General features: G+C 39.7%; 2 protein-coding genes across 9 annotated transcripts; one reads left to right on the plus strand and one right to left on the minus strand.

Annotated features, from left to right (window-relative positions):
* Positions 1–285: 285 nt before the first annotated feature.
* Positions 286–4,677, minus strand: LOC113588088 (uncharacterized). 2 transcript variants are annotated; one of them, XM_027027127.3, is made up of 3 exons: positions 4,092–4,677; positions 2,531–3,980; positions 286–1,663 (listed from the first exon to the last, which is right to left on the minus strand). In XM_027027127.3, exons 1-3 carry the CDS (start codon positions 4,291–4,293, stop codon positions 1,618–1,620), a joined length of 1,698 nt encoding a protein of 565 aa, XP_026882928.2. In that variant the 5' UTR covers positions 4,294–4,677; the 3' UTR covers positions 286–1,617. The 2 variants fall into 2 exon arrangements, with proteins under 2 accessions (XP_026882928.2, XP_026882927.2); XM_027027126.3 differs by having other exon boundaries at positions 286–3,980.
* A 1,304-nt stretch (positions 4,678–5,981) lies between these two features.
* LOC113588091 (PH and SEC7 domain-containing protein 4) lies at positions 5,982–14,019 on the plus strand. 7 transcript variants are annotated; one of them, XM_027027129.3, is made up of 16 exons: positions 5,982–6,000; positions 6,586–6,651; positions 6,923–7,065; positions 7,716–8,331; positions 8,767–8,842; positions 9,273–10,524; positions 10,625–10,705; positions 10,845–11,016; positions 11,189–11,278; positions 11,555–11,598; positions 11,683–11,855; positions 12,031–12,101; positions 12,211–12,356; positions 12,461–12,605; positions 12,712–12,855; positions 13,033–14,019. In XM_027027129.3, the coding sequence occupies exons 4-16, from the start codon at positions 7,744–7,746 to the stop codon at positions 13,324–13,326; spliced, it is 3,276 nt and encodes a 1,091-aa protein (XP_026882930.2). In that variant the 5' UTR covers positions 5,982–6,000; positions 6,586–6,651; positions 6,923–7,065; positions 7,716–7,743; the 3' UTR covers positions 13,327–14,019. The 7 variants fall into 7 exon arrangements, with proteins under 7 accessions (XP_026882930.2, XP_035383166.1, XP_026882931.2 ...); XM_035527273.2 differs by lacking the exon at positions 5,982–6,000 and having other exon boundaries at positions 6,273–6,671; XM_027027130.3 differs by lacking the exon at positions 5,982–6,000 and having other exon boundaries at positions 6,273–6,651; positions 7,721–8,331.
* Positions 14,020–20,542: the final 6,523 nt, after the last annotated feature.

The following is a 20,542-nucleotide window of genomic DNA, read 5'->3' on the forward strand; positions in this document are numbered from 1 at the left end:
GATATTTTATTATCTGTTTGCACAACTATGCTGAATATAGATATTTCTTTTGTGGTCAGATTTGTTTTAAATTCTAGATAATAAACATTTTGCACTCCCAGAATTCCATCTCAGACATCTGATGTTTAGTGAGTACTGTTTGTAGTTATTTTATGATTGTTGCTAAAACACTGTGCATTGAGCCCAGGTGATTTCACTAAACCCTAACACAGCTGTATCCTGTGTTCTCTATACACTGTTAAAGAGTAGTTGCAAGTTGACTGAAATATAGAGGAAACAAGTCATTTTCTACCAGCTATTATTTTTATTTAATTACTGACCGTACTATCGCTGCATGGTCTTAAAAGTCCTAAGCAGCACAGACAGAACAAATCTGATCATTTGCAATAAAATTACATAACACTTCATTTTTTTGTTACCCCAAATAACCCTCAAATTTGAACCACCTTTTAATTACAAAGAAAATTTGCAGTTTGGTATGGTTTTAGTAGAAATAATCCATTAAAAAAAACATTACTTCTAACATAAATTACAATTACATTTATAACATTTGACAACTCTTGGTTTGGCTGTTGATTAGAGGGCATCATTAAACCATAAGAGAGAGGAATAAATGCAAAACCATTCAATTATATTAGGACATTTATAATACATTTAATTTACACTATGCGCAAATAAACATTACTTAATATATGTGTGCGCACATACATAATTTATTTGATGGTGCACTTTAATATCTAACATTTCAGGATTACTGTGCAATAGATACAGTATTCTGCACACCTTAAAGTGACAGTATATTTTGTCAATATTCTATAGCATTAATCCAAATAAATGAAGTCTACACATTGTTTCTCATTGTAGCTGCGTGAGACCTGGAAATTCTTACTGCAAAGGTAAAGTTTTTCCTGTCCAATTTAATTCCAATGTATTTACTACAGGATTAAAGATAAACTTCAAAAAATGTATAACCTGCTTCCTTTATATACACAAACAGGAACACAGAGAATAGCTCTAAAATAAGCTTTAAAAATGCTTAAATGAAAAACAATCACTCAAACAAAAATACATACATTAGAACAGCAGACGTTTCAAAGATTTATGGCCTTTGGTTTTGTAAAAGTTGATCCATCTGAATTATCATCATTACAATCCAGGGACCACAAGACTGTCAAAATGCAGCAGATACACAAGACAATATCCCTTTAATGTGTTAAATTACAACAAATTAAAAAGATCACATTCATTATAATTCATTGTTAGCTATAAGTAGTAGGCCATACACGAAAAATCACATCTCCTGTGGTAATGTCCAAATCTGGTTCTGCTAACTCCAAGGACTATGCACAGGTGTAAAATGCCTTACTACATTCCATGCTTAATTTAAGTCACACTTCACTACATCAGTTACTCAATTTATTTTCATTCTTAATGGAGAATTTCAACTAATTCCAGTGGGCATGGCATCCATTTCTCACCTAGGAATCATGGCTAAATGTAAGAGTGCCAATCTGAAGACCCTACAAATTACATCATTGTTCATCACAGCAAACAACAGACAATGAATGATGATTCTGCAAAACCACAGTACCCATGTTTATCATTCTCCCGGGACTTTCAGAGTGTCAAGCTCTCATGATACTGCCACAATTCCTGGTTGAGCCTTGAACAAATATCAAATAACATGTACACTGAATCATTAAAGTACAGTTCAAATGACAGTTCAAAACATACACATTATACTTGCCATCATGTAATTACGATATCAATTATAACCCACCTAAAATATTCTGCAGACAGAACCTCAAACTACTGTGTATACAGTTTCAAAGGTTTTCAAACACAGGACTCACAAACAGATTAACAAAATGCTCCATCCAAAATAGTAACTTGCTTAACAATAACTAAAATCTGGTAGGGGCCTATAAGATTTCTCTCATTTGCAAACTGCAAGGCCTGATCTTCCACAGTACTCCAGTTTCCCACATAATATGCATCAAGTGGAATTGTGGAGGACATAACAGGTTGGTATTTTTAAACTGAAATTATTCTTGTTTATACAAAAATTATTCTCAATGACCTTATAATGTCAGAACAATATTACAGAAATAGAATTGCAAAATGTCATTTCTTAAAAGTGAAAATAGGTCTGAAAAAAAAAACTGCCAATTAATAGTTAGTAATGAAGTAATGCTCAGCTAACAGTTACTTTGTGATAAGGAACAAAATGCTTCCCTTAATAGTAACAGTTTAAATGTTTTTTGTTTGTTGTTAGCCTAGTTGATTTAAATTGTCTCTATAACTGAATACTAAATATTAAGTTAGGGACCATTCACGGGATGCTCCTCAGCAAACAAATTAGTGTTGAGCTGATGGCTTTGTGAAGTAGTAAAATGATATTTTGTATGTAGCAGTGTTACCACTTTAACTACTGTGACATCTCAATTATTAATTTCCCAATTCTGAATTTTTCATATCATCTGCAGTGTGTAGCTTCTGGTGTTTTCTGAGTGATGACTCATTCGTGTACCTCTTCCCGCACTCAGTGCACACATGGATGTCCTCTTTGGAGTGGAGCTGCTCGTGTCTCCTGAGGTGTCCCAGTCTGCTGAAGCTTTTGTCACAGTGGGGGCAGCTGTACAGCTTCTCCCCAGTGTGGGTCAGTTGGTGAAGCTTGAGGCTACTGGCCACCGTAAAGCTCCGGCCACACTCAGTGCAGCTGTACGGCTTCTCGCCCGTATGCATGCGCTTGTGGATGGTCAGGTGGCCAGCCTGACTGAAGGTCTTTGCACACAGGTCGCAGCGGTACGGCCTCTCGCCCGTGTGGATGCGGTAGTGTGTTTTGAGGTCTCCCATGCCATTAAACCGCTTTCCACACTGACTGCAACAATATGGCTTCTCGCCTGTGTGAATTCTGACATGAATCCTTAGGTTGCCGGCATTGGTGAAGGTCTTGGCGCATACACTGCATGTGTATGGCCGTTCCCCTGTGTGAGTTCGTAGGTGCACTTTGAGCTGGTTATGTTCATTGAATCGCTTGCCACAGTGTGGACAGCAGTATGGTTTCTCACCGGTGTGGATTCGTTTGTGGATCCGGAGCTGACCCTGATGGCCATAATTCTTTCCACACAGGTTGCATGTGAATGGCCGTTCTCCTGTGTGGGTGCGCTTGTGGTTCTTCAGCAAGTCAGCTCGGCTAAACCCCTTGCCACAGAAACTGCAGTTGTGTGCCCTCTCAGAGCTGTGAGTCCTGGCATGGATGTTGAGCGAAGCCATGCGGCTGAAGCTCTTGTTGCAGAGAGCGCAGTGAAAGTTTTTGCTTTGCTTCAGTTCTCTTGAGTTTGCGGATTCTGTCCATGGGAGCATTTCAGTATGTCCCTCCTCCGATTCTGTAGCCACTCCAACATCAGCACAATCCCCCACCAGGTCAGCATCATCAGCTGGAGCCTTAGCATCTGTGGCAGATACACTATGAGCTGAACTCTCTGCTTCCAGGTTCCCAACATCACTCTCGTTACCTTCACTTATAGCACTAGTCAAGTGCTTTTCAGACACAATGGTTACCCTGACCTCACCATCACTGTCTCTCAAGTGGTCAAAGGGAGATCCAAACTGACTGTAACATTCAGATTCAACAAAGGTTTCTTCAGTATCTTCTACTTTAATGCACTTATTTATAAAGTTGTCAGGGGACCGATCCATTGAGAGGTTGATGGCTGACTCATCTCCAAAGTCAGGGTCAGTCTTTACATAAGATAATGTGGTATTAGACAGGTGTTTGTCTATCTGAGATGTTCCACTTTCTGATTGGGGGCATGACATTAGTAACTTGTACTTTATGTCTCTAGTTGTTCGTATCTGGTCTTCACTCTGCCCCCTGGGCCCTCTCCTTTTACCCTCCTGTGCGGATCTATTTGTTGAATTATGGATGAAAGTCTGACTTGAGAAGTCCAAATTGGCAACAGCAAGATCATCATTCTCTGCAATGCAAAATAATATTTTTATTATTATTTTTATTCTTATAAAATCCATATTAGGGAAATATGCCCTCCTTTCCTAACTAGAAAATTACCGAAGGCGAATTCACATACCTGTCTTCAAATGGGTTTTTAAGGCCTCTTTTGCGTACAGTCTTTTCCTGAGGTCCTCGTTCTCTGACGCAATTCGACGAATTTCCCCTTGATATTCAGACAAGGTCTGATCTACAGAGTCCAATATGTTACCCACAGTCGCCTTAAAAATTTCATTTAAAGATGACTCCAGGAAAGCTTTCAGATTTCTGGAGTTCGCCATTATTGTGATTTCTGCATGAGTAAACCAAAAACAACAACAACAAAATCCAAACCAAAACAAACTAACAAACAACGGCTTCAAAAGGTTGCTTCTTGGTTAACACTACGTCGACTCAGATGGTTAGCTAGCTAGCAACGCTAACCTACGGAACAAAGCAGGAAGTTACTGGTCTCACGGACACTTTGGCACCGCAAAATACATTTTGGTTCTACGCAACCTACCGTTAAACGGTTCAAATAATTTAGTGCGAATAGGTGAATGGATCTGTCTTGTAACTTTGTTTATATTAGTTTGTGAATTTTGTGAATATTCGTAAGGTGTTGCAAGCAACCTGAAGCTTCACTTGTTCTACAGTTGTCGTGTACGTAAACCAGTTTATCTCAAACTGTGAGGTCGCTCCTTAAGGTTTGGAGAGCTACTGCAACCAAATAATGTTAACGTCCAGCGCCTTTGGACTCTTTTGATCAACAATGGCTTACGTTGTGTATAATGATATAAGATTACATAGGTTTACATTTCTCCCAGGATTTGTAGCCCAAATAAAAAAAATTTATTCATTGCTTTTTTTTTTTCTAAACGTGCCATGATTGCTTCACCAGTAGCGGAAACAAAAGTGAAACCATAACTCTTTTGAAAACACGGTTTGATGACAGGATTAAACTGTCCCCCTTTCATATATATATATATATATATATATATATATATATATATATATATATATATATATATATATATATATATATATATATATATATTTGCTTGCGTTGTGACTGACAACCGACGATGATATTCCCCCGTGTGACATTTTTAGCAGCCTCACGCTCATGCGTAGACATAAATTCAGACTTTGTATAAACACTGTTATTATACGGCATGGCGTGTCTTTGTTTATGTTGCAACTTGAATATAATTGTATAAAGATACAAATTTATATTCAGATTACACGTAACGCTTTTGATATGAAATGAAGCGTTATGGGTCTTCAGTTCAGACGCCTCACTCTACTACTTTCACCCCACTCTGATACAAATAGTTTTCTGATATTTGTCTACAGCGTTCCGTCCAATTTAGAGTGAGACTGTAATCATATGTAAGCCCCAACAATGCGTCCCCCTAAAGTTGAAGCTAAATGTGTGCCTATCTAAATATTGTACTAATATGCACCTCAGACATGGGGGCGCTCTAGCAAGAAAATAGAATGGGCGGTAACTGAGGCTCCATGATTCCAGGTATCTTTCCGCCTTTGTAAATAGGTAACGCCGGCCAGGTGTCTTCTTTCGTTCACGTTTTCTTCCCACAGTTCTCCACGGCTAAATCTCTGAATGTTTATCGAAACCATAATCGGAATAGAAAAATCCGTATAATATGAATATAATTGCGTACATATCTGAATTATAATCGTGAATGGAAAGCACAGTGAATGAATAAACTATAGATGACCAATTCGAATCAACTTTGTGACTTCTGAAAGGCACCTCATGTTTCAGCATAGCTGTTTGTAAAGAATTTGTTTTCATTACTTGGTAGCTTCCATGACTGAGGATTATATAGACAAAGATCAAGAGCATCTAAAGTAGTTAGCATCTAACGAATTCAGCTGTAGCTCTTACAGTGTATTTTATTTGCAAAACTGGCATCTCCAGCTCTGTTACTCTGCCTCTATTTGTTCATATTAGTAGACACATATGCCTTATGTTGTGACCTGAGGTAAGTAAAACAATTTATATTTCAAACTCAACTTGCTTTGATTTTTTGCAGTCTATTTCAAAGACATCATCTTATGATGTGGTCTAGCTTTGCTATGCAGTATAATTTAGGCCAATACACTCTGCTTATGTGTTAGACATTATTGGTCCATGATTACTCACCAATATAAAAATAAGGCAGTTTGCATAATTACGTTTTTGTTAGATACTGTAGCCCTGCCTCCAACTTTCAGTTCCCTATAGCTTTTTCCTTAATTCACCAGACTACTCTTATACCGTAAGGATAAAATAGTTTGATTCTTATGAGTCTTAAGGCATTACACACCTGTTTTGGACTTCATTTTCATTATTAAGCCTATTTCTGACCTGTGGTGTTAGAACACTCAGACCGCACCAGTGACTGTTGTGAGATCAGCCTATGACAGGGCAACTAAAGAAAACACAAAGATCAAACAAACGAGCATTGTTCGACGTCAAGAAACTGGTCTGAACCTGACATCTATCTTCTGTCCTTTGTTGACAGCAACTGGTTGAGGTATTGAATAATCATTAAGACAACTAACTCGTAAGTGCTCATATTCTACAGGAAGAGGCGAGATGAGTACCAGCAGGAAATGAAGAGGAGAATGGACCCGGATGTGGGTTAAATGATGTGAGTAGAGCACATTTTGGGTGAGTGAGATATTAGCTTCAGAGTGTGGTTTTATGGGGGTGGTACATGTCCTAGAGAGCCCTTAATGATAAGGTCTCTTAGTCCTAAATGCCAATTTATAAACTCACCAGAGACATTACTAAAGTACTCACTCACAAACCATCTTCAAATACCTCTCTCTCTCTCTTTCTCTCTCTCTCTCTCTCTACATATTTATATAATTCTTTGTCTGTCTCTCTCTCGCTCTCGCTCTCGCTCTCGCTCTCTGTAGTGGTATATTTATGGCCAGGAAGTGTAACTGTTCCTCAGTGGTGACGGGTGTGCAGAAAGTCATTGCACAGCACATCCGTTGTGCACCTCTTGGAGTTGAGCTGAAGAAGGGTGTTTGATTAAGACACATGCCGACATAAGAAGGTGAGTCCAAACCAACTTTTGATTCAGTTATATTTTGATAAGGGGCCTTCTCTTATGACAGAAGTTGTTACAAATTATAATTTGTAACCAATGGCTGTGTGGTGACTGACGCTACTCATTAAACCTCATGTGTTCAGAACACATTTTAGTGAATATATAACTGGTTAAAGAATCAAATTTGATTTGACTTCACTTTTAAAATACAGTGTCAGTAATGATTCTTATCTTGTTGACATTATGAGTAAAACATTGTCAACTTTTATTTTTTAAGGTATTAAATATGTCCTTTACATGCTCAGCCAGTAGTTGAAACAGTAGTAGTAGTTGTTGAAGCTCCCTAACCCAATTGTTAGCATTTGTTGCACTTGCTGGCTGCCTGGCACGTTTTTCTGCATTCTTGTGTAAGATGGTCTTCTGTGTTGCAGTATTTGAATTACATGCACACAGTGGCTAACTTTGGCATAGTATTGTTCATCATAAAGAATGGATCTTAAAATGGTGCGGTACTACAGAAGTGGCATGAACTGTGCATTTTTGGGAAATGGATTGCTTTATTTTCAGTGTTAATTAACATTAAAGGAGATCCAATATTTATGTTTGTAAGTACTATATAATTTTGTAGAAAGCCCTAACCCAAAGTCTGTTTTTAGTATAGCAGTAATTGCCAAGTTACCGTTTATGTGGAGATGGATACCCCACTTACACCCATCCAGGAGAGTCAATAGCGAGCTTTACACCTCGTTGCCCTGTCCTCTGCAGCCTGAGCTTCTGAGGTTCACCATCATGGAAAGGAATCTCATTTTTCCTGTCCAGTCGCACTATCAGGAAACGGATGGGTTTGAGGCAGAACAACCTGAGCCGTACTTGGAGGCCAAGTTGTACATTGAAAGGATGGAGCAAGAGAGTAAGAGACGTCAGAAAGAAGCATGCAAGGATGGAAGCGACGGACCACTGCCCCCGGATGGCCCGGAACCCTTAGAGCATGGGGTGTCTGTGACAGTGTACCCCATTAGGATTCCCAGCGTGCATTTGACTTGTGCTACCGTGCAATGGGATGTGCCCTCGCCCTCGAGCTCTGTGAATGAGATTAACTGTAGAGATGGAGCTTGCTTGGATTTGGTAGTTGATCCCTTGTCCTCAGACATGCCTTCCTTGAGCCAGGAGGATATTACTGTCTTGATCCCAGAGAAGGAGCATAGACAGACAGACACTGTATTGCAGCAAGTGCCAAATGTAACTGCAAAAGCCCAAGATGACTCCTCCCAGGTATGTCAGCCAAACAGGAAGGTCTGTGTGGTTTGGTTTCTAAAGTAGTACTTCTTAATATGACTGCTAGAAATATATTAATCTCTCAATGTTTATTTAATACTATAGAAATGTAAATACTAGCTTTCATTCTTTGTATTTTCTATTTTAAAAATGCTTGTTACATGTTTAAACTTGCATATATAAAAGGAGCATTATATGATTGAGATTTGACTTTAACTAGCAAAAGTAGTTATCAGCTATGAGACTGATACTCAATAAACACATTAAGGTTAGGGCATAATTTTTTTGAAACACAGTATGTACTGGTTAAACAAGTCAAATATGTATAGATTTTTAGCAGTTACTGTCAAGGGAGATTTCCAACTCTGACATCAGAGGCATATGTGAGCTTCAGTTCACGATATGAGTTTAGAGGTGTTATTCTTCTTACAGATGTATCATACACCAGACATGAATGAAAATGTATGCATAATGCCATCAAATGAGAAGGACCAAGCACCATTCAAAGGTAATGGTTACACTGTTAATGAAATCTGAAGTCATTTATTAAAGTAGAATTATTTAATAATTTCTCTAACATCACAATTTAAGTGGTGAGTATTGTATGTGATAGCAGTAGTGAGGTGGCTAGAAAAACTCAGCTGTTTGGTTGTTCATAGGATGATGTGACCATGATGACTTGATGATTTTTCAGTGTAATTTCCTGTTTTACTTGTGTATATCAAGCAACCTAGATGCACCCACTATAATTTTCCAGCTGCCTATTCTCTTCTGAGAGTAGGTAGTTCATAATGTATTAGTTAACTATTTAAAAAGGCCCTTCTGTACAGCTTACACTTTGGTATATGTTTTATAAAGGCATTTCAGACAATACTGCTGACTGCCACATAAGAGTCAACTTGAAAGTGTGTTTGTCTATTCTTCTCCATTATTTTTAGACACTTCACGGACATCAGTGGCCAGTGAAGATAATGGATCTGGAACATTTGATAAGAATTTTGAAAAAATACAAAGCAATGTCAGCAGCGAGGACTCAGAGATCCAGTTTTGCATTGAGAGCTCGGATGCTCTGGAAGAGAAAAACAAAAACATAAAAGACACAGCAGCAGAAGCTAAGCAATCACTGGGGGACGCAGGAACAACAAACGCATGCATGGAGCTTTACTCCGAGGAAGGCAGGGAGAGACGTGGCAGTAGTGAAAATGATCTTTGCCATTATGAAGAGGACATAGATTCTAAACACCATTCAAGAACAGCTGGCCAAAATTTAGAAGAAGACCATTCACAGCAAACTGAGGAGCCTAACTTAATGGAAAGGTCCAATCAAACGCATCCGTCCAGTACTGCAGCATCAGGTGAAAAGGCAGAGCTGCCACCTGAATTTCCCTGTGGTGCTAAGCAATCGATAGAGGAAATAGATTCTGAAATGGTGAAGCCAAAGATGGATCCAGAGTTATCACAATCAGAACAGTTAGAGACAACAGGAAATTCTGACAAGTCACAGCAAGTCATATCTGTTGCAACACTGGATATGACCAGTAATGAAATGGCTCAGCTGGAGCAATTACAACATGAGAAGCTGCAAGAATCCATGCAGGTCTGCAGGCCAGAGGAACAGATATGTGGTGGGCATGTAGAAAGCTCACTTGAAATGGAACCTCCTGAAGATACACAACAAATAGAATGGCTAACAGGAATAGAACCCTCACATCAGGTAGCACAGTACAATTCTTCAGATGAGGTAGAACAATGTGAACAGTCAAAACATCAAGAAGATTCACTTGATAAGAAGCTCATAGAAGACTTCAAGCAATCTGGATGTTCTGAAATAGAACCCTCAAGACAGCCAAATGAATCAAAAATCTTGAGTGTGAGAGAATCTTCTGAGCTGTCAAAACAATCTGAGTTTTCTGTTGAGAAAAAACCCTTGGAATATTCCGATGAATCAGACATTTCTCATGAGGAAAAACTTTCTAAACAATCAAAACAAAATGAATGCTCCAGTGAGGAAGAACTAGAGAGACAGGTTCTACAGACACCACTGATGCCAGAGTCTGTAGAACCTGTGGTTCTGTATGAGAACGGCAACGCACAGGTTACGGACAGGGAGAAGGCCCGCAAGCTTGCTGAGAGACTCTACAGGCTTGAGAATATTCAGCGTACAGATGTGGTCCAACATCTGGACAAAGAGTGAGTCAATGTTAAGGACTCTTGAGGATAGCCCTTGGACTTACCACTTGCTCCACTCATGTAGCCTTGTTGTTTTTTGTTTTTTGTTTTTTTTTATTAGCAATGACTTCAGTCGTGCTGTTGGTGAGGAGTACCTTAAGTTCTTTGACTTCACAAACCAAAACCTGGATGAAGCTATTCGGTGAGATCCTTAGACTTCAGAGATTTAGTACTCAGTAAATTTCAGCAGAAAGATTCTAATATAAATTCAGCCTTAAACTGTTTCATAAATTGTGAGTTGCCTCCTGTTCTCACTTCTGTGAGTCACATTCCTGCTTCAGGTCCTTTCTGAATGAGGTGGTTCTGATTGGCGAGTCTCAGGAGAGGGAGCGGGTCCTGGAATGTTTCTCTAACCGCTACCAGCAGTGCAACGCTGACATGTATAATTCAGCTGGGGCCGTGCACACGCTCACGTGTGCTTTGATGCTGCTTAACACAGACCTGCATGGACAGGTACGTCTGACTTCAGAAATGCAGCGGGCAATTTGAACATGCTTTTTACAGGACTCCTGACGCAATCATTTTGGGGTTTAACTTTGTAGGCTTCCGTTAAGCTATACAAATGCACTCTTCCTACTGGCTATTTGTTGGTCCTGTGTAAGTTACATGTCTGTATTTTCATCAGAATGTTGGCAAAGCGATGTCCTTTACTGACTTTGTGTCTAATCTGAATGGGATGAACGAAGGAGAAAATTTCAACAAAGACTTATTGAAGGTGAGAGGAATTGTTCATATCAAGTGTACTTAAATAACATTTTATATGCAGTTCTGGAATTCTCAGGAGCTTTCAAATCTATTCTTTCTCGCAAGGAAATAACTGAATTACATACTTTGAGTTGATGTATACATATGAAGATCATAGTACAGACCAAGACTTGGTGAAGATGAAGCACCTTAGGTTGAAAGTTTGTTTTTTTTTTTTTTTTTTTAAACTGACATTTCCCCCCCTTTTTATTGTAATGACTAATCTTTTCTTCAAAATATTTTTCAGACGCTTTACAACTCGATCAAGAATCACCAGCTTGAGTGGGCAGTGTGAGTTGACCTTTGCTTGCTGCTTTCAGACATATTTCTTGTGCTATTTCCTCCTCTCATCTTCTATCTTGTCTTTCTTCCTAGCGAGGAGACGTATCTGGTGAAATCAATGAGCTTGGACCCGGAATCGGATCAGGATGCATCCCTTCGCTCAAAGAGCAACCCATTCCAGGACATCGCACATGACAAGAAGGCTACCGTTTTCCAGAAAGGCTTCTTGAAGCGCAAAGCACATGCTGACATAGATGGCAAGCGCAGTAAGTGAGCAAGAACATCTGTGTAGTTGCTGTAGAGCCATTAATCAGCAAAGTCCTGCAATATCGTTCCTCAACTTTGGTGATTTAGTTAGGTCATTAATTTTAATGAGAAATTACTTGGTTTTAAATCATTAAAATTCATAATAATATGAATTTTTTTTACACTCTATGACAGCTCCTTGGGGAAAGAGAAGTTGGAAGATTTTTTATGCAGTACTTAAAGGAATGGTGCTCTACTTACAGAAGGTATGTGTTGTTGTATATATTGTTTTATAGTATAATGGCATATTGTGGAACAGAAGCGTAATGCTGGCTCATCTCCTCTCTCTCTCTCTCTCTCTCTCATATCTTTCAGGATGAATACAGAAAGGATTGGCAGAGTTCCGAGGAGGTGCTTAGTATTCATCATGCCCTGGCTGAGAGAGCGCAGGACTACACCAAGAGACCTCATGTGTTCCGCCTGCAAACCGCTGACTGGAGGGTCTTCCTCTTTGAGGCAGCGTGAGTGTCCTAGCATGCTGAGCATGTCCAGCACAACCCCACAACATGCAATGTGGTGTGCTGATTAAGCTAAGCATGTCATGTTCTCCTACTGCCTTCTTTAGGTCAACAGAGCAGATGAACTCGTGGATTGGCCGACTTAACCTGGTGTCGGCTTTATACTCCTCTCCTCCGTTTCCTGCAGCTGTAGGCTCTCAGAGGAGATTCTGCAGGCCCATCCTACCTGCAACTCAGTCTGCACTCACTCTGGTTGCCTACCATCTTCAAGACATTAAAGCTTTCACTCCGATGAAGGAGTTTTGATGGCGTCAGTGTGCTTCTTTTGTGTGATACAAATGTCCTTTTGTGTGAATAGGAGAAGCAGCTGCAGTCTCATGCAGCCTCGCTGCAGTCCTTTCAAGAGGACCTGAATGCACTACAGCAGGGGGTGCCAGAGGGCCGCAAGAAAGCCAGAGAAATGGAGGAGCACAGACTCAGAGAGGAGTATCTACAACATGAGGTTTGGACTTTTAAGCACATTTTAATTTAACTTTTTAATTTAACACATAATTTAAGCACATTTTATGGGTAGCATAAATCTAAATGTTATACTAATATGAAATACTTTCTCTCACTTTTGTGTATTTGTTATGTGGGTGAGAACATATTTATACTTGTTCTCTTGCTCTCTTTACAGAGATGTCGTTATGAGACTTATGTTCAAATACTGGAGGTCTGGCAGACACTCAGCAAGTCTTCAGAAACAGCTAGTGGGACAGACCTTACTCATTTTGACAAAGAGCTGTGGAAAGGAATCGCCATGGAAGATGAGGAGGATGATGAGATCGATGGAGGGATGATGCGATCTCATTCCAGTCCATCTCTCGAGCTAGAAGTAGCTCCTCCACCGATTGTGAAAGTGAGGCGTAACATCTCAGAGAGACGGACATATCGGAAGATAGTTATTCCTCGACGTAACAAGGAGTTATGAGACAAAATGGAACAAGACTTTATTACCCAGTCCTGTACGAGTAGTGCAGAAGCGCTTCAAAAGGCCAATTACCATTGCAACAGTGTTTATAAAGCTATGCTACAAGCATCTCTCAGACCTCAGGTTATTTCATGTTTTGCTGTTTACTTCTTATTTACCAGTTCTGTGCTTCTTACCGTTCTCAGTTTGTCCCCTTTTCTCCTACTCACTGATACTGTCCACAAGAGGGCAGTATTGAACGGGTAATAGCGAGTACCAATTGCCTTCATCTGAGATTTGCTATAGAGACACATTTCTACAGATGGTTTCCTGATCAGTCACCACAGGCCATACTCTTTTCTTTCACATTCTACCGAGTGCTAGACAGTTAATGAACAGTGAAAAGTGAGATCATAAAAGCTCTCAATAGTGGCATTTATAGTTAGCATTTTGAGCCCATTTTGATGTCATATTTTGCACATTTGTTTAAGATGTCCATTTTACTTTGATATAAGTAACTTGGAGTTTAAATTATGTTAAAGTTTTATCATGATCAAGATACAATGTGTAAATCTATTCTATAATATTCATTTAAAAAGTAATGCATATGTATGTTGCATTTTTTTTTTTTAAATGTATTTTGAAGTCTAGGCCAAATGCGTTTCTGTAGCGCAAAGAAAAAAAAACAATAAAGGAAAAATACCTTGCCAATCATTTTAAGACAGCATAGGAATTTTTAAATCCCCAAGTTCGTAAATAAATCTTCAAGCATTATAACTGTATAAATATAACTAAGTTTTCTCCACATGTATCTATTTAATGTTTTGTCAAAGTTGTTGTTAACAAAACCAACTTAATAGCTATGAGAAAGGTGCCAGGAGGATGTTCCTTCACTGATCTGTATCTGTCCACTGTTAGCCTCCTGACGGAGGAAGCAAGTAATCCTGGGATTGTGTTACACATTTAGCATCCTCTCTTTCCTTCCAACAGATCGTTTTGCTTTGCTTTGCTTTGCTACAGGAGTAGGACTGGGACCAAATGATCAGTTCCTCTTACAATAGTACCTCAGTGTAATGTCTGAATGGAGCGGCTGTATGTCCACTAAATAGCATTATATCCTTTCATTTGAATAGCAGTGTGCCATTGAGATAAGGTCTGATGCTGGAGATGTCTTGGCTGCTTGAAGCATTGATTGATTGTACCTGTAGGCTGGAGCATTGTTCAGTATGTGTTGGAAAGATAAAGATCTCAAGGCTCAATATCAGATAAGCTAAAAGCAGGTTGTTGATACGTAAACACTTCTTGAGGAAAAGCACCATCGCAACCTCAATGAGTCAGAAAATGACTGAACGCCTACTGGAAATATATACATATATATATACACACACACCTCTGACTTTACCCATCACTATTGACTAAATGCCTACACTAATTTAAGAATAAATAGAAAGTTAATCATCAACACAGTTGGGCTGGCTGCTAGACCATAAACACAACCTGTCAAACTGTTTGAAGTTCAGGAGGACAAAATTAGTTTATATCTGGCATTTTAAGCATTACGTTTTGGTGTTTCAGAATTTTAACGGACAAACAATAAAAATCCTGGTGCTCATAGCATCCATGTAGGTTTTTCAACATGGCAGCTGCCTGAGCTCAACCTGTTTGAAGTGCTCCTACAGCGGTAGTAGCCTCCACACTGTGGCGTTGGTGTGAAGTCATGACCACGACCGCATGCAGGGCCCACGAGGCGTGACTGCCTCAGAGTACCGTCTGACTGCTCTTCCCCACTCACGGCGGCTGTGACTGCGAGCCTCGGCCGATGTGGAGTCTATGAGGAGCCTGTTTTTGTTCCCTTCAGGCTGCCTGGCTGAAGTGCTTTGTGGTGGACTGTCAGGCCTGGTTGAGTAATTAAAAAGGCAAGCAGAGGTTTACCTTCATTAAGGGCCTTGGCCCACACTTAGCCACTGCAAATACTCTTCTCTGGCATTCTTTCACGCTACCTCCACCTCTGTGGCTCCTGGCTAATTGCTCTGTCTGGAAAATTCCCAAAGATGTCCTCTTTGTTTTGCCATAGGACTGCCGTACTCTGTCTGTGGTCTTTTCTTATTGTTGGATCTTTTCAATCTGTACATAACGTTGTTTGTGTCCTCTCGTGTACTGCGTGGCTCTGAGGCAAGTTTGAATGTACTACCCTGCAATCCCTCCCCTTCATCCTGGTTCATTTGTGACTGGCTTCCATGGCTCTCCTGACACACATTCTCCATCTGGTACTCACGCCTCGCGCACTCTACTTGTTACTTTTTATCTTTAGCCATCTTTAGCCAAGTATCCCCTCCTGTCTGCGTCCACCATTTCAGCAATTTTCTGCTTCACCATTCCCTTACTCTGACTATTGTTGCTTTCAATTTTCTTTGGGTGGTATTAATCATTTGATGTAAACTGATTGATTATCTGGCTCAAAACCATGGACTTTATATACTAAAAATATATTTTTCAAGAGTGAAATTTTCTAGCCTATTTTTCTAGCTACTGCTACTAACATTTCCCCATTAAAAGCCCCTACCGGATTTCAAATGAACTTTCTGCTCATGTCTTTGGCATACACTTGACCTTTTGGGTCTTCAGTGCCTCTGGGTCTATGGGCTGAAACTCAAACTGTGGTGAAAACTAACATGCCATACTCAGCAAATACCTCAGTCTCCATTAGGGTTGGGATTTAGTTCATGAATATGCACACATTCTTTCTGTGCCACTGCCAAGATTATGCTCTTACTACAAAATGATTGTGAACAATGTAGAATTTTATGTTGAGATTTTTCATTCCACTGACATCTGCCTTCCCTTTCAATGTGCCTTTTTTCAAACTGCTGTTTGCCATGTTTTTATACCACACATCTGCATTCTATTTTCCCAAGCACATGCAGGTCTGGGCCACTTGTCTATGATGCCAGCCCCACACCGTCCCTCTATAGAAAGCTTTTTTTGCAGTTGTTTCAGCAACAGCGGTGGAGCTGACGTAAAGTGCCTGCCTAGCTCAGGGGCAGTGAAGCTCCTGACCCATGTTTGCCTTCACCTCTGCAACATGCTGCTTCCACTGACAACACTACCTGGCGTGTGCTCCAGTGTATTTAGCTGCTTCTCAACACAGGCAATGAGCTGCATCCTGCTCGCCTCCTGAAGCGGCAGGTCCACCTGGAAGCAATCCGCCGATGCTGGCTGTCGATTAACAGGCATTAACGAGGATAAGGCACATGGCACACTGCACAGGCATTTTTTGTAAACAATATATAACATGATAATGGGTTATGTATGTACAGACAGATGGCTGCTTGCTTGCAACTGGTAAAGCGCTTCAGTCCTTCTAGAACATGGAACATTATCAAAGTTCCAAACTTCTAATTTTGTTATTGTGGTCAATATTATTGAGAACACACAGAGAAATAGCCAGAATGCACTGGTCACAAAAAATTGCTAAATTGTAAGATATGCCAAGGGTCTGACAACAAAAACATGACAACAGAAACAGCAGTGGCAAAGAAAAACAGTGGCCTTTTAGATGGATATTTAATTGTGTATTGAAATGTGCTGAACAATACAGAAATATGACCTCACAAATGACATTAAAAGTGAATAATCACTTCCTTAACCCAGATCAAAAATATACATCGTGAGGTTCGCCAACCTATAATATGTGGCAAGGTTACTATTTAGATGCTGCTTGTGTTCACCACAAGAATACATAACATTGTGTGCATGGAACCTGATCTATGGGGGGGGGAAAAACATTATATACAGTTAGGTCAACTTTCAACACCAATATCAGAACACAGTTGTGTTTGAGAAAAGCCAAAATATACCTTTAACTCTGTTGCCAACTGTTAAACATGGAAGTGGTCCATAATGGTTTGGCTAGACATCTCCTGAGATGCATTTGGTCAGATGATTACTCTGTATGGTTCAATAACAGCTATTTTATGAGGCTATTTTACATGCCTGGACCTTGTTGGCTGTTTGGCTGTGATCTAGCATAAATACAGACTGCAATGTTTTAAGAAAGGAAATACACTTTAGGTCTTCCAGCACATTAAATTCACTCTGAGATGAATCTAGTCATATTTTAAGTACGTTAGTGTTCCACATGCTTTTATCATAATGGCCACTGTGATTTTGTAATGGAGCAAATATTGGTACCTTCAAACGGCCTGCTGAGCCTTGAGAACCTGAAGTCAAAAGTTCAGACAATATCTCCTAAGGGCTGTATCTGATACCTGGCAAATTCCAACCAGGTAAGAGCATATAAAAGAGCAAGCTTGTGTGTGTAAGAGTGGAGCAAGATAACAGGGTAGAATACCAGTGCTTTGTTTCATTTGTCTGTTGTGGTGTCTCTAGTCAATAGGACTTCCTGCCCCTGGGGTTCTTGACAAATGAATTGGTCAAAGAGAATAATTTAAATTCTCTACAGGGTTCTTCAAAGTATCCATTAAAAATATGGGTTTGTTTATTGATGATGTTCTGGAGCTTTAATGAATAAGCAAGAAGCTATGCTCATGGGATACATGAACTTTGTAGTACTTAAATATCAGGAAACATTTGCTCAGATTAACCCACATAGCATGTAGCTATGAGTTATTTGTTATGCCGTAAATGCATTTCAAAAAATGCAAAATCTGTAACAATTTCACCACATATAATTCAAGTTCTTCACCACATGCACAGTTCACATTAAGGCAGTGTAAAATATATATGCATTACCCAATTCAATAAACAAAACAGAATCTCGCATGTAAGGCAAATTAACACACAAAATCACTTATAGCTAATTCATTTTCTTCTAAAGATGGTGCAAACTCTCTGTGACAACCTGGCTGGTTTCACATTAATGAACTATGTGCTACTGATATCAATTAATGAAGTTTATTCATTCACCCAATCTGGGTTAAGTGTTTCACGTCAAGTCACAATGGCTGTGCATTTGGACTCGTATACATTTAGCAGGCGGGAATTACTGGAGCTTTCTTGTGTTGCCATTCACCATTTCCACTAACAGTGCAGCTTAATTCATTTAGCCAGACAAATATTGTCTAGCAGACAATGCTAAAGGGGAATTTGAGTTTGTTGTCGATGAATGTCTCAGTCCAGGATACAAATGAAAAAGTTTCCAGTTGACTAGCCCAGGACAGAGGGATGTAAACTCCTCTCTCTCTCACACACACACACACACACACACACACACACACACACACACACACACAGAGGCCAGACTGTCTTTTTGGCAGGAGCTCCTCAAGGGGCCTCTGTGCATCTCTTATTTGGGCCCTGTAATGATAGCAGCGCACGCACACACACACACACACACACACACACACACACACACACACACACACACACACACACACACACCGCCCCAGCACCATAACACTCCCTGTGCCAGAGGTAGTTACCCTGTGCGCCAGCCCCATCCTGCTGGCTTTGTCCTCCCTCAGCTGTTCCAGCCTAGTGCCTGTATTGTGCTGCCGGGCTCATTACTGGCACAAGCATAGCCCAAGCCACCACACTAATAGGTCCACTGTCACCCTGAACTACAGAGAGGGAGGGGCAATGGTTTGAACTAGGGAGAGCCCTTAAAAGACGAAGTACTACCTCTGGCGTTCTGAGTAGACGTTCTTGTTTTTGCCCATTCCTTTGGCGTCTCAGGACTTTTATTTTGTCACTCGCGGTCATTATGCTATTGGCAGCATCCCATTTGGCACGACTGATCAAGAAGTTTGAGGTTCGTGACAGGTTTGGGTTGTGTCATGTATGCTACTATGAAAAGCAGCGTCGTTTTCTTGAAAAACTCTTTCGCACAGTTCCACAATGCCCGTTTGTTTCTGCATGCGTGAGCACGTAAGTTTACATTTGTGTATCCTCTACAGAAATGTAAGAGGGCCACCCACTTCAACTTCACAAAGAGAAGTGTGTGGAACGTTAAGGTTCACAGAGAGCAGGAGTAAAGCGAAGCTAGAACGGAAAGCCAGGACAGGGCTGGCCTTTATTGAGGGACTTAAGCATGAGAGAGCCAGGAGGAGTAATTTTTAACTTCAGCAATTTAACGTGGAGTTAATTAAGCCGTGCTCTATGTAGCAGATGTAACATTACAATACCTCTGGAGCAGTTTAACTCAATATCAGGCTCAAAGACACAATGACAGTGTGGAAAGCCCTGAATTTCCCCGCAGAAATTTGACATTGCCTCATGAATTTTTTTACGTTCAACTTATGAACGCTACCACATTTACACTCTTGAGGCAACGTTGCCACCAGCTCTTGGTAAAATATCAGTAATCAAAGGAATTAAAAATATGGTAAAATGTCAACCATCAGAGGAATTAATATTCGCAAACACGCAACTTACTAAATAGGGATATGCAAACTATTTTGCATACGCTGCGTACACTATATTCAGTTCTTCTATCTTACTCTTGTGTATCCCCCTTTCCTTCAGTAATGTATCTTTTAAAAAGACCACAAATACTTAATAGCGTGTATTAGTTTGTAACTAGATAGTCAGCAGTTCACCTAGGCCTACCTGATTTTCTGTCTATTATTAAACATTTTCCGCGATATTTTTCGATTTTTTTTTCGAAATTTAGTTTTTTGAGGAAAGGGAGGCTATCTATCATTCCCGCGCGTATGCTGGTGTATCCAGGTGGGCCGTGGCAGCGTCGAACCGTGGCCTCGTTAAAGCGGCATTGTAATGAGGCCACAAAGAGGGAAGAAATAATTGCAAATAAAAGTACGTGATGCAGAAAATAAAAAAAGGAAATTAAACAGATGCGCGTGTTTTCAGGATCATTGCTTTTGTCCCTTTCATGCGTTACGTTAAACCGCTGACTTGCGAAACAAGTAGCTGGGTGTGGCTTTTACTGGAAATAATAATAATAATAATAATAATAATAATAATAATAATAATAATAATAATAATAATAATAATAATATAGTTACAACTATTATATAAACTGTGATTGTTGCTTAAAGTTGACAATAAATTTGTCTGACCTGATGCACAATGGTACATGAATATTTATCAAGACGCTATTATCATTATTTTTGTTTAATTTTATTTTTAAGAAAAGCCATCATTATATAGGCTAACGATAAATTCACAAATCTAGCAGAACATGAATATATGAATACATGGATGTTAATAGACAGTATATTGCATAGAATTTCTAGAAAATGTTTCACTTATTTCTCAA

The sequence above is a fragment of the Electrophorus electricus genome, chromosome 8 (genome assembly GCF_041902795.1).
Source record: "Electrophorus electricus isolate QZ-2024a chromosome 8, ASM4190279v1, whole genome shotgun sequence".
NCBI classification, from domain to species: domain Eukaryota; kingdom Metazoa; phylum Chordata; class Actinopteri; order Gymnotiformes; family Gymnotidae; genus Electrophorus; species Electrophorus electricus.